We start from the raw sequence: 14,483 nt of genomic DNA on the forward strand, positions 1-14,483 counted from the left end.
CAACCCAGGGATCAAACCTGAATCTCGAGTCTCCAGGGTTGATAGGCGGATTCTTTACCACTGAGCTACCAGAGAAGCCCCAAATGACCATCTACAATATTGTTAAGAGCTGATTTATGCTTTAAATTTTAAAAATACTAATTTTTAAACTTTTAAAACTCCTTAGCAAACTTGAGACAGTATTGCAAGGTAATTTTTTAGTGTAAAGTTGGTTAGTTAAGCCATCATTCCTCTGATCTACTGCTTATATGCGTATTCCTCCAGACTGGGATTCACAGCTCTGAGAGACCATCATTGCTTCATCTAATTAATAGAGGAAGGAGATAAGAGATGAAAAGGTCACCTTTCCAAGACATTGAATATTATTCATGTTCCAGAAAAACCAACTGGGAGTAGGCATTATTATCCCTATTATACAACAGAAGAAACCTAGGCTCAGAGAGGTTACCCAAGGTTGTACAACTGCTGAGTTGGCAGGGTCAGATTCAAACCCCAGATCGCCCCAACTCTTTAGACCATACTCTCCCCACTCCCAGCAAGGTGAGGGTGCCAGATAAGGCTACCTTGAGCAGCAAGCAGGGCTGTCTCCGACTTCTTGTGAATACACACAGAGACAGACAGTGGTCTACCACTGAGTTTTGACTCCTACTCATTCCTCATGAGTGAGGGATTGGTTTTCTCTTAGCTGGGAAGAGTCTCTGGGTTTATACAGAAGTAGATTCAAGATCTTAGAGAAAAACAGAGACCCAGCTTATGAGAGAAGGAAGCAGGTACTGACACAGATCCACCACCTCTTGTGGAAAATAATCTCAGATGCTCTTAACCGGGCTGGGGAACAGGCCCCATCCCCCACCCCATTCCTTACAAACACTTAAGGCAGAACCGAAAGTGCCTGCTTTCACCGGAGGGCCACTTGTGGTTTCCCGCCCACTCAGTGCATCACTTGGGAGGGCCTTTCAGTTGCTTCTCATAACACAAGTGACTTTGGTTTCTCTGCCACAACTGAGTGAAGGGCAGAAGGAGGCTGCCCTGGCATCAGCCTCCCACCATTCAGAAGACCCAGCCGTGCTGAGCCTAGCCTCTGTTGGCGAGGCTCTGGTGCCCCCCAGTCATGTCCTGGCAGATCCCCGCAGTGGTGGTGCTCTTCGTGTCTCTGGCTGGTGAGTGACACACATGACCTTCCGTGGTGACCCCACCGTATCTGGTCCTATTAAATGTAAATTCATTCTAGTGCCGGTGACCAACGTGGGACAGGGCAGACTGGAAATAGCTGTAGTGGCTTAGTTATTGTGGGTATTTGACTTGGGACTGTCTTTTTATTGCTCTACATGGGGAGCACACTTCATTGTTTCCCAAAGGGGACGGGCTTCCACGGTTTGGATTGTTTTCCATGAGTCAGGCAGAGTAGGTGTCAACCCAGGAAGACAGAGACACTGCCTGTGGTTCCCAAATAGATTCTAGGCACCTGATTAGGGAGAGTTTGTAGAAATCACTCCCATTTAAGAGGTAAAGAACTGAGCCAGGACTTAAAAATGGGGCTTTTGCCACACACTCTGGGGAAAGCATGTCAAACTTTGTTTTTCTGCTTTTCTCAAATGAAGTGCTACATTTATATTATGTAACACTAAGTTGTGAAGATGAATGAGATGTGGCTGACAAATTGCACCATCTCAGAAGGATGTAAGTCAGGGCATCAAAGATTTATTTTTCAATTACAAGGATTTCAGGTCAGAGAGACTGTCTAGGAAGCTAAGCTTTTAATGATCCTTTTATGTCCCTATCCCCTGCTTTCACCAGGAACGTTTTCTCCCTAGAACACAGGGTCCTCTTATGTACTTTGTAAAGCTTGCTTGTTGATTCACAATCCCTTATACTACCACTGACTTGAATGTGTAAGGGAACTAGCTCTGTCCACACGGCCCCATTTAACGTGCTCAAATGAGGGACACACCTGCCCTGGAGTGTAACACAATTCATCATGAAAGTTGGGTGAAGAGTCAGGCCAGCTGCCCTAATCCAGGCTGTTTTCCTTCATGCTGCACTTTCAGAATTAGAGTTTCACATTCTTTGGGAGGCAAAAATGGAAAGTCATTATTATGATTAACAGAGCAAACTAATAAAAACCGTAAGTTTTCAGTGTAGTAGGAGCCCTCAGTGAGCTATGTGTGGGCAAAATTTCAATGACTGACAGGTGACTGGGGGATTCAAGAATGCAATGAGTGTGTGATAAATGCCCAGGCAGGTGGAGGGGAAATGCCCACATTGCCCTTTCCTCTCTGAGCTGCACATTCTTAGAGGTGAACACAGGCACTCAGCTAACAAATCGGGGTCCATGTTCTACACTTATGCACTACACTCCTACATGCGTATATTCAAGAAATACTCGCTAAATTGGGTATGAGCAAAAAGCATTAGACATTTTGCTTGGAGAGGCATAGCTTTTAAGTAAGTTTACTGTGTAATCTTTTTCCAGTCACTTTTGCTTCCCTGATCTCAAATTCTTCCGCTGAATAAATAAGGGGATTTAAGTTGGTATCAATCGAATTTAGATTCAGTTGCACACAAGAGACCAGCTCCAAACAGTGAATTAAACAAGATGAATGTTTGTTTCCCTCTTAAGTGAAAATGAGTCAAGAGGAAGTCAGAGCAGGTGTGTGGAGACTCATTCTCATGGACCCACCACCCTATGTATGACCTCCACCTGCAAGGCCTCCTCACAACTCTCGTTGTCTGCAGAGCTCTAGCCATCCCATACAACTTGCAGGCTGATTGAAGGAGGAAAGAGGAAGGCAACAGAGAGGCCCCATGAGTGACTGAGCTCCGTTTGAGCAGCCTTCCCAGAAGGTCCACATGACCCTACCTCTTCTACTGCTTTGTTCTGAACTCAGTCACATTCCTATCTTTCCCATCTGGAAAGAGGCTTGGAGATGAATTCCAAGCAGTAAGCACTCAACTTCAACTCATGGTTCTATTTACAAAGGAAAAAGGAGAGACTGAATTTGGGGGGAGTCAGCCAGCCGTCTCTAACACAGGGCTGGAGCCCCTTCTGTTCAAAGGTTCTCTTTGAGTCTCAAGTCCCCCAGAAAGTTAACAGAGACAGGATTTACATCCTTTTGCTAAATACTCTAAGATTAAACTGTGAAACTGTGAGCAGACTCTAGCCAAGGGCTGACCCTGCTGCCCTACATATCCAGAGACAGTCTTCCTGCCTCATGCAGCTGGGACTGCTTCTGCTGCCCAGGGAGGTGCCAAAGAAAGTGCTCGGGCGTTATACCCAGTTCCCTGTCCCTGGATATGGCCCCTGGGGCTCCATTTACTCTCCAGCTGTGTTCCTTACAGCTGTGCAAAGTGTAGCCTCCAAAACCCACAAGGCCCACTCCCTGCTGGCCTTCCACCTCTCCCTCCTCCCCAAACCTTCCCACATTTCCTTCATGTTGACTCCCTTGCTTCTCTGCAGACATGCCAGGCTCTGAGGCCCCTGTGTCTGCACAAACTCTTCCTCTTGCCTGTAGGATGCCATCTGCTCTCTTGTCTGCCTGAGGAATTTCTTCTGTTAGATTCCCCACCCCACCCCATAGCACTTGGAGGGCCTGCTTCAATAATAACCCCTGTCACACTGAGGTGTGTAGTCCATTTTTGGATCTGCCTCACAAGGTTTTGAGCCCCTAAAAATACAGACCTGCCTCCAGTGCCTGGCCAGGAGCTTGGCTCAGTGACGTCTCCCGTGTATCCACTGAATTGGGTGTGGCAGGAAAACCAAACTAAGGCTCTCTAGGAAGCCCCAACTGTCTGGGAAATACCTAGAGAAGTAGTACTTGTGTGGTCACTGGCTGTCCCAGGGCCTCGTTGATGGGTTATCTCTCAGATCCTCATGTGACCTGTAGGGAAATCCAAACCTTCTCACACCACTTGCTGCATTGCAGCTCACCATCTAGAGGGGTGAAGACTCTAGGGTATTCATTTTCTGAGTCTCTTGAATCCTGGAGAGGAGATGCTCAGGTTCTGGGAGTGAGAGTCTGACAAATCAATGTGCAGATTTCTGGTTGTGTTCTTTTGAGCAGGAGGAGGGCTGAGAGATTCTGAGTTATGCCCTGCCCTTGCTTCTGCCTACTTCCCTCTTTGTGGGTCTCAGTGAACTTAACTAAACCTCTAGGGGTCAAAGATCCCATTTAAAAACTATGACCCAATTTTGACAAAGATTGGGCATGTATGTGTGGTCATAAACATAGATTTTGTAAAACAGAGTATTTTTCAGAATATTATTTCCTTGAGTTCCTAACAAACTTATGAAGTTTCTTGGACATATTTCAATGTACAGCAGAGCTACCTCTGTCAAATTTCTGTCTAATCATCAGCCCATCTTTTATACCTCACACTCCTATGAGGAGAGGAGGAGAGGGGCTAGATTGGAGAAGGAGAATATAAGAACAATATTTCCCAGAGTTGTTTAACTGTAACACACTCTGTCACTTTTGGTCCTGTCACCTACCAGCCCCAGGCATCTGTTCACCACAAAGTCATGTATCATACGGAGACGCCATCACTTCCGGGCACCTCACAAAGACTTCCTGTACACCAAGTACAGTTGACAGGGTACCGTGAGTGTTCTTATCCTGTTTGGGGTGCTGTGCATTCATGAATAGCCAGTGTGTTTTTTCCCTTTATTTGAGTTCATTCACTACTGAGAGAGGAGTTCTAATTGCATTATCAGGAAGGTTCCCCCTTTGAAAGAATGTGCTACTCAGTTGAGGAAATTCTACTCAGTTGAAAAGATTTACTTTAGCTCATAAGCATAAGGTAAACACAGCAGGGTTTTATCAAGGACCTAATCATCCAGGAGAGCAAAAGGCAGGTGGTTCTCAGTCTCCCAGAGTTCTCTGGAGCAATCTTTGCTTTTTACTACAGATATTCCTAGACACCATGTCTGGGAATGAATTCTATTTCTCCATTATAATACTATGATCCTAATGGGACTCCTATTGGGTTCTTGACCCAGGAAACAGCAACTCAGGTTTAGCCCAAATGAATTGTGAAGATAAATCTTCAACAACTGTTAACCTTCATAACAGTCTTAAATGGAGAAACCTTGCCCCAGGTTCTACAATATGGGCATAAAGGCTCCACATGGAGTGATTTTACAAAGATTTGCAAAGTAAACCTACAACCCAGAAAATCAATTGATATAACTCTCAAATATTATACATTTCAGTTGTCCAAGTAACATTTTGGAAACAGAAAAGACTCTTTAGTAATAGTCTCAAGTAATTTAATGTCATTAATAATGTCTTATACAAACCAGCTGTGCAGAAATAATTGATACGTTTTAGTACTGGACTTACAGTTAGCCTTTTCTTCTGGAAAATGATCACTGTTTTAGCATGGGGGCCTTTGAAAGCCTCACTGAGGACCACCATGATGAAAGTTTGGTGAACTGGGGTCACTGAAGGGGCACCCTACTCTTTTTCTCTCCTCTGATTTTGTCTCTTCTCTCACTGTTCTTCCCAGGGATACACACTACCTCCACCCAACCACAGATCCAAGGGCAGGCTTTGCTTCAGACAGGGGCTTGGGTCTAAAGCTCCAAAATTTACTAGTTGGACAATTATGGTCAAGTTAATAGAATTTTCTAAAACTGAATTTCCTCATCTGAGAAACAGAGAAAGATTAGTACCTGTCAAAGGGTTTTTGAGAAGAGTTGATGAAAGATAACCCTTGATCTAAGGTCTGCCATGTAGTAAGTGTTCAGTAACTTGAAATTTTATTGCCATTATTATGGGGAAAGTACCCACTTAGAAATATATTGGATGAAAAAGAGAAAGAGTAAAGGAGTCTGTGGATGATTTTGATTAGATATGAAATTCAGGACTCTATAAACACCAGCATAGAACATTCTTTCCATTTTCCCCGTGTTTTTCCAAGTCACTGCCTGACACTGGTCAGCTCCCGCTCCAATGAGTAAAAATACAAAGGTAAAAACCATGAAACCATAGCAGTGAACAGACAGCACCATCTCTCAGCGCACCTGATTGTAAGCTCTACTGAGACATCATCGCACTTGTCCACTTTCAGGTTTGCTCTGTGCCTGAAGGAGACAAGGATAGCACTTTTCTGGTTGAAAAAGAGCCAGAGGCCTTTGGCCCTGAAGGGTTACCTGGGAGAGAACCTATGACAAAGAACACATTCTAGGTCTGCTTAATAGTTCAGAAAGGCTTTTACTCAAACCACCTTGTTTGAGCCTTCTAATAATCGTAAGAGGAGGGTGATCCAGTGGTTAAGAGTCCACTTTGCAATGCAGGAGACGTGATTTTTGATCCCTGGTTGGGAAACCAAGATGGGGTACCACAACCAAGACCTGAAACAGCCAAATAAATACATAAATAATCCTCGGAGGTCTACAGTGTTATAACCACCACTTACACATTCAGTTATTTATTCATTCATTCTGTAACCACTGAATACCTTCAATGTACAAGCCCTGGTGGTGGAAAAAACAAACAAACCCACAGCTCCCACCTTGAGGTTACCTTTAATCTAGTGGGAGAGATGCACAATCTATAAACATATCATCAGGGCTGGTACACAGTCTGGTCAGGCTTATTGTTAAATATTTGAATGCCATCCCCTTATATCATTACAAGTTGTGATTAGTGCAGTGAGGGCAGTGAAAATAACGCTATGATGGAGAATTATGGGAATGGGGAGCTGTTCTATGTGGGGAGGGCAGGGAAGACTCTTTAAGGAACCGACATTTAAGCCAAACTGTGAAGGACACGCACACCAGATATATCAGAGCCTTCATGGGTTAATTTAATTTCTTAGCTGGAAAAGACTGGGCCACTCTAAAGGTTAAGTAAGGGAATGATAGAAATTGGGCTACAATTAGAAGACTGATGGCAAAATAAAAAATGGAAGGGAACTGAATCTCTTGTCATTGGAGGCAATTATGCATAGATTGGCTGAACACATGACAAAATATCCAACAGTAATATTCACACATTAGATTAGGGTTTGTATTAGATAATCTTTAAGGTCCCTTTCAAGCCTAGGATTATATGATTCTATGAAAACTGTACAAGTCTGTGCAAATCTTTATTCCTGTTATTCAAGCTGCCCCAGCTCTGTCAGATCATCCCAGCAATATCCTACCCAGGAACACACTCTGCCCAGGAACTGTCCGGATTCATGTCTGAAGATGGAAGATGAAGCAACATTGACACTTAGATATCTAGCTGAGCATGCCCTCTGGGGTGTTAGTACCACACCCTGTACACACAAAAGGAAAGAATATCTCAGTATGATCATGGATGACAGTCTTGTGTAACCCAATGAAGCTATGAGCCATGCCATACAGAGCCACCCAAGATGGAAGGGTCACGGTGGAAAGTTCTGACAAAATGTGATCCACTGGAGAAGGGAATGGCAAACCACTTCAATATCCTTGCTTCAAAAACCCCTGTATGATCACAACCCTGTGAAAACATGGGTGCAACCAAAATGTTAAAATTGTGACCTCATGGAAGAATTTTGAGTGATCTTCACTTTACCATTCTATCCTTGTAAATTTTCCCCATAACTAAAAAGTGCATGTTAATTTTAATGGAACATTAAAGTGGGAGTGGGGAAGGACTAACAAATGTGAGATATTAGTTGGTATATTAACATTGTTTTTTCTAATTTGCAGCGATTTGGTATTATGACAGTCACAGGAAAGCAAAAGTGTTTCCAGAAATCACAGATTACTCTTTACCTACAACAGAACAGGCCACAGTAAAACCTTTTCTTCTCCAACCAACTAACCACGTGCCTCACAAAACTGCAGCAGCAAGATCGACAGATGGTCATGTCACCTCTCAGACAATTGCCAAAACATCCAACTCTGAGACCCTAACCACAAACACAACCATAGAAGTTCTAGCAACAACTTCCCCAGTAACTACAAAGAGCACCCTACCAACCAGTCCAACAACCCATACCCTAGTCACAACCCTGGCCACACCCAACAAGTCACACGTGACTTTTCCAGTCACCGAGGCTAAAGTTGGCCTCAGTGTAGGTCCCAGTTCACCACCAGCCACTGTCAACTCAACAGCTCACACCACTGGAAACAGGCCATCGACTACCAGCCACACAACAGGGAAAACCACCCAACTCAGTAACCAGACCACTCTTCCAGCGACTTTGTCCACCTTGCCACACAACATCACAACCAGTCAGAAACCTACTCAACCCACCCACACCCCAGGGCCAACCACAGCCGCACACAACACCACCCAAACAGCCTCGCCTGCCACCATCGCTCCCAGGCCCACCCTTGCACCACAGCCATTGTCACCCAAAACGGGAATTTATCAAGTTCTCAATGGAAGCAAGCTGTGTATCAAAGCAGAGATGGGGATACAGCTGACGGTTCAAGACTCCGTGTCGGTAAGTCGGGGCCATAGAACCATAACAACAGCTTCAAAAAGTTTGAGTGAGAGTGCCTTGCTAAAAATGAACATTCCCCTGCATCCTGTATCTTGTAATGAAACAGATACTTGCGAGTTCCTCTTTCTCCAAGGTCCTCTATTAAGAGAACCCGTTTTAGAATACCTATAAAAATAGACACTGATAATGACTATATGAACAAAGGAAAGCACACACCAAAATTTTAAATACGCACATTCCTCACTTTTAGCCATGATGGGTAGAGTGTGGGGTAAGTCCAGCATTGACCACAGCCAGGCCCTGTCCCTCTGGATGACTTCCAAGCCTCAACACCTTTCCTGTGAAATGATAGGTTTGTATTCAATGGTTGTTCCAACCACCTGTGACATTAATATGAAAAATCCAGATTAATGAGAAGATTGGTTGGAGGTGTTGGGGGTGGGGGGCTAAGATTATTTGATTTACTGGAAGAATCACTATAAAAAGCCTTCCTATTTTGCTTCATTTTTGTGATTGCAAGTAAAACCTCCACATTCAGGTTTTTATTTGAAACAGAAGTTCATTAGACAGCAAAACCTTTCCTGTAGTACCCAGCATGTTTGATTGAATAAAAACTAAATTCCACACAGTTTATCAAGAATATAGCTGCCACGAATTATCTCTCAAGGAACACCTCACTGTGAGAGCACTCTTTCATTTAAAAAAAATCTTAACATAGAACAGACTTTTGGACTCTGTGGGAGAAGGGGAAGGTGGGATGATCTGAGAGAACAGTATCGAAACATGTATATTATCAAGTGTGAAACAGATCACCAGTCCAGGTTGGATGCATGAGACAAGGGCTTGGGGCTGGTGAACTGGGATGACCCAGAGGGATGGGATGTGGAGGGAGTTGGGAGGGGGGTTCAGGATGGGGAACACATGTAAATCCATGGCTGATTCATGTCAATGTATGGCAAAAACCACTACAATATTGTAAAGTAATTAGCCTCCAGCTAATAAAAATAATTGGGGGGAAAAAATCTTAACAGATTGTAAATGAGAGGTGTCTTCCACAGACTTTGAAATTCCCCAGTGAACACCCACTAGTCTCGAGTCTCAGACTCCTTTCTAGCCTGTGTTTCTGGTCTCCCAACTAAAGTGTTCTCTTCATTGAGGCCATCTATTTTATTTGGTTTAGGTCTTTTCACCTCAGAAATACTTCAACATCGACCCCAATGCAACTCAAGCCTCTGGAAACTGTGGCTCCCGAAAATCCAACCTCCTTTTGAATTTCCAAGGCGGCTTTGTGAATCTCACATTTACCAAGGTGAGGCTGAGCTCCTTACACGAACAGGCTCTAGCATTGCTTTCCCTGCCCATCCCCAGCCCCACCAGGGCCAGTGGTGCAATCCCACACTTCACTTTAAATTCCAGAGGAAATAGGCATCAAAGCCTTTGGAGATGTTGTTCTCTGATAAGAATGAGGGTCATGGAGATGGAGAGGAGGCTAGTGTCGACATCTTCTGTTTGCTCTCTTCCCCCTTCAGCCTCGTCTGTGCAGCCCACGAAGGGCTTTGATGCCTCTTGGCGGGCACTTGGCCTCGGGGGGAACTTGGCCTCAGGGAACCTGACCACAGTGCTCTATGCAAACCACCCAAAGGAGGAAGTTGTACAAACGAACAGACCCACAGAAATTTCCAGTGGGCACAAAAAGCAGTATTAATCTAACACCAAAGTCAAATGTCATAGAAGGCAAAATTCAGGGACTAACCAGGAGTTGGGTTTTCTAGGCCGTATCCTGGAAGGGAATAGACAACAGAGTATAGTGGAAGAGCATGGCCATGAGGTCAGAGTCTTGCCTACCAGTTTGACTCTGTTACTGTTCTGCTTTTGACATCAGGCAGGCAACCTAATCTGTTTGAGTTTTTTGTTTCATTTTTTTATCATTTGAAAATGGGAAAAAGGAATTAAAGATCACTCCTGAAAAGAGCTTGATCCAACACAAAGAAAGTGGGTGTGCACTAGCTAGTAGCTATGGTTACAGTGACTGAAATGGGCAAATGTCTTGGGGACACAGTGATGGTCATTCCCCCTCTCAAAGGAGAGACTCTTTCTGATTGCCCCCAAGTGTCTTACAGGCCGAGAGGATCCTAGCAGCTGCGACTTGGTGCAGGCCTCTTTCTTACCTGTCTAACCGACCCTTGAAGTTAGAGGGTCTTGTTTAGCAGATGTTAGAGAGCAATGAGCACAGACTTTGGGATCGGACAAATCAAGATTGACTTTCAGTCATAAAACTTACTAGCTGCATGACCTTGGACTAGTTTGGGGCATGTTTCCTTGTCAATAAAATGGAACTAGTTATAGCTACTTAGTGGGACTCTTGGGAGAATTAGAAATGGCGTTTGTAAACCAGCCTTAGCTATGCCCCTGGAGAAGGCAAAAAGTCCCAAAGAAGGTAAAAGTTCCCACCTTTCTTAGCCTTCTGGGGAATTTCTGCATTTTGAAAAAAAAGTTATTTGGCTGTGCTGGGTCTTAGTTATGGTATGCAGGATCTTTGGTTTCAACCTGCAAACTTCTAGCTGTGGCATGTGGGACCTAGTTCCCCCACCAGGGATGGAACCAGGTCCCCACGCATTGGGAGTGCCAAGTCTTTACCACTGGACCACCAGGGAAGTCCCAGTTTCTGCATTTTAAAAGAGAAGTTGTTTCAGCCAAAGTGGCGGCCACATATCCCAAGATTACAGGGGCTAAGCGTAGAGCTTGATGTATGTTTAGTCTTCATTGCAAAGTAGCTGAAGTAGTGAGAAAGGAAAAATACCTTTTGCCTTGAAATAGGCAATCCTTATTTTTTATTTTCCCACTTTTGGTGAAGACTTCATTTTTCCATTAGATCTGTATAAGAAAAATGTTAGAGTACATGTGAAGGGACAAGCAGCAGCCTCAGTAGTGAGGGGACAGGAAGGACGGGTCAGGAGCTCCGGTCCTCCGCAGGGGGGACAGCCAGAGCTGAGGAGGCTGGTGGCAGGGCTGGCATCTAGCCCTGGGGACTGTCACTGTCTTTTATGGTGAGCGTTCATTCTGGATGGTGAGCTGTCTTGAATGGCCACCACTCTACTGTGCCAGTTAAATATTTTACATACCACCTCTATCCAGTGTTGCCAGTGTCCAAGAGAAGGCAGAAATCCAGATCTTTTAATAAAAGTGCATGACTTTTAAAGTTAGCAACACATTTTGTAAAAACCGAACACTGTTGACCCAATGAAACACAGCTGTAGGCCGGTGTTTTGGCCTCAGGACCCTGACACTGTGCCTTCTGCCCTAACAGGAGAACTATGTGAAATGCCTTTAGGCAGGAAAGTCTAGATTCTTCCGCAAGAGAAATGCGCTCAACAAGCAGTTGAGTCACTTTTCACTTGTTGCTACCCTCTAGGCCAGGGCTCCTCAGCAGCAGCAGTGTTAACACTTGGGTTAATACAGATGAGTCTTTGCGGTGGGGGCTGCCCTGTGCTTTGTGGGTTGTTGAGTAACATCCCTGGCCGACACCTACTAAACACCAGTAGCGACACCCAACCCCAGCTGTGATGATCCAAAATGTCTCCAGACACCAATAAATATCCCCCAAGGGGCAAAATCACCCCAGAGAACCAGTGTGCCAGAGAAAAAAAGAGCCTTAAAAAAATAGGGATACGTGTTAGTTATATCATTTTTGTTGTTCAGTTGCTCAGTCGTGTCCAACTCTTTGCGACCCCATGGACTGTAGCATGCCAGGCTTCCCTCCCTGTCCTTCAGCATATCCTGGAGTTTGCTCACACTCATGCCTGTTGAGTCTGTGATGCCATCTAACCATCTTTTCCTCTGTCATCCCCTTCTCTTCCTGCCATCAATCTTTCCCAGCATCAGGGTCTTTCCCAGTGAGTCAATTCTTCGCATCAGGTGGCCAGAGTCTTGAGCTTCAGCTTCAGCATCAGTCCTTCCAGTAAATATTCAGGGTTGATTTCCTTTAGGATGGACTGGTTGGAACTCCTTACAATCCAAGGGACTCTTAAGAGTCTCCTCCAACACCACATTTACAAGCATCAGTGCTTTGGTGCTCAGCCTTCTTTACGGTTCAACTCTCACATCCATAAATAGATGTTATAAAGGAGAACCAAGTTGTAGAATGATAAATAGATGCTGATTAGCAAGACTGATTTTTCAGCCAGTTTATTAATAATAAGAATTTACTGAGCACCTACTTTGTCCCCAACACTGAGCTAGATATAATGGGAGAAATAAATGAAATATAGGTAATAGTTTGAGGTTTCAAATCGTATACAACAACTCATAACTTAAAATTGAACATTGCCAGCTACAGAAACATAAAGAAAAATGTCCCTCCTATGAGGGAAGTTGCTGATGCTGTTCAGTCAAGACTTTACTTTCTGTATCATTTCTGTGTGACCATGGACAAGTCAACAGCTGTCTCTCTGAGCCTGTTTTCTCAAGATGGGGCTGCTATGAGGATGAATTGGGCTGGTGTATGTGAAAGAGCTGAGCAGGGCATCTGGCCCATGTAGGGTCAGGACAGGTGGTTTTCCTTTCTCATTTCTCTCTGTTTCATTTTTAAAGAACTGAAAACCGTTCCATGTCAATGTCTCATTTGATTAAGGTGACATGCTGAGAGTTGTTCAAACTCTTCAGCTGCAAGATAAATGTTTTTCCTCTCACCCTCTACTACCCACAATTTCCTTCCTGCTCAGGATTGTTTGTTTTAAAAACAACACATCTTTCAGTAACTCTGTGTAGAGTTTATGTTTCTGTTCTCGGTACTATCCCTTTCTCATCCACCTGGTTGGAAGGGCAATGTGAGCCTTTAGCCCTGACTCTGGGACCTGGAAGAAACCAGGCACCCAGAGGGAGGAGCCCCAGGGTGACACAGTGTTAGCCATTGAGGTGTGGACAAAGCAGAGTGCCCAACCACCTGGTGTTTCCCCAAAGCCTTTTGGGGCACTAGGAACTGTCTTAGCTTACAGCTTCCTGAGAACTGTTATCAGCATTTATATGCTAACACCCTCAGAGGGCACTGTTCAGAGATTCCCAAGTAGGTGGCCCACCGTTCCTGTCATGCTTTCCCTTGTGGGGTTCCCTATGCCTGGAATGCCCCTCCCATCCCTAATTCATCTTTTGAGATGAAATATCAATTCATCTTCACCCTAGGAAGTCTCCCCACCTCAATTGCCACCTCCATCCCAGGTAAACTGGGACACTTCCTTCTCTTAGTTTCTGGACCCTCCATATATCCCCTGACCTCCACTAATGCACTTGCCACACATTTTGCCATCTTGAAGGCAAGATTTTTACTTATTCACACTCTTTAGTGCTCATCCCTGACTTTACATATGGTGTGTGCTTATTCTTAGTCACTCAGTCCTGTCCAACTCTTTGCAACCCTTTGGACTGTAGCCCACCAGGCTCCTCTGTCCATGGGATTTTTCAGGCTAGAATACTGGAGTGGATTGCCATTTCCTCCTCCTGGGGATCTTCCTGACCCAGGGATCAAACCTGTGTCTCCTGCGTTGCGAGCAGATTCTTTACCCTCTGAGCCACCAAGGAGGTCCTTATACACAGTATATCTTTACCAAATGTTTGATGAAAGAAGGAGTCAATATGGAGTAAATCTAAACTTCACAGAGAACTTTGAGCCAAGGGGTCAAAAAGTAAATTAGCACCTCTGTGTAAACAGCTTCTTTAGTTTTTGTGACATTCAGAGTAGAGATTTCTTTCTTTCTTTTTTCCTTTTAACTTTTTATTTTATATTGGAGTACAGTTGATGAACAATGTTGTGTTAGTTTCAAGTGTACAGCAAAAACTTAGTACACATACATATATCTATTCTTTTTCAAATTCTTTTCCCATTTAAGTTATTACATAATGAGCAGAATTCCCTCTGCTACACTGTAGATCCTTGTTGGTTATCTGTTTTAAATATAGTAGTGAGTACATGTCAATCCCAAACTCCCTAACTATCCCCCCATCTGTCCCCATAGTAGCCATACCTTGAGCAAAAGGGGCCTAATTGATGTCCATATCCTGAACAT

At 44.2% G+C, this 14,483-nt stretch overlaps 1 protein-coding gene across 2 annotated transcripts in view; it reads left to right on the forward strand.

The window, feature by feature from the left end:
* The first annotated feature begins 1,018 nt into the window (after positions 1–1,018).
* The window catches only part of LAMP3 (lysosomal associated membrane protein 3), a 32,580-nt gene continuing 19,115 nt past the window's right edge, over positions 1,019–14,483 (forward strand). For both annotated transcript variants that reach the window (XM_065942849.1, XM_065942848.1), the window contains exons 1-3: positions 1,019–1,160; positions 7,682–8,424; positions 9,605–9,733. In XM_065942849.1, coding sequence (XP_065798921.1) covers positions 1,112–1,160; positions 7,682–8,424; positions 9,605–9,733 — 921 coding nt within the window. In that variant the 5' untranslated portion in view covers positions 1,019–1,111. The remainder of the gene's footprint in view (positions 1,161–7,681; positions 8,425–9,604; positions 9,734–14,483) is intronic.

This window comes from Muntiacus reevesi, chromosome 8 (genome assembly GCF_963930625.1).
Source record: "Muntiacus reevesi chromosome 8, mMunRee1.1, whole genome shotgun sequence".
Taxonomy (NCBI): domain Eukaryota; kingdom Metazoa; phylum Chordata; class Mammalia; order Artiodactyla; family Cervidae; genus Muntiacus; species Muntiacus reevesi.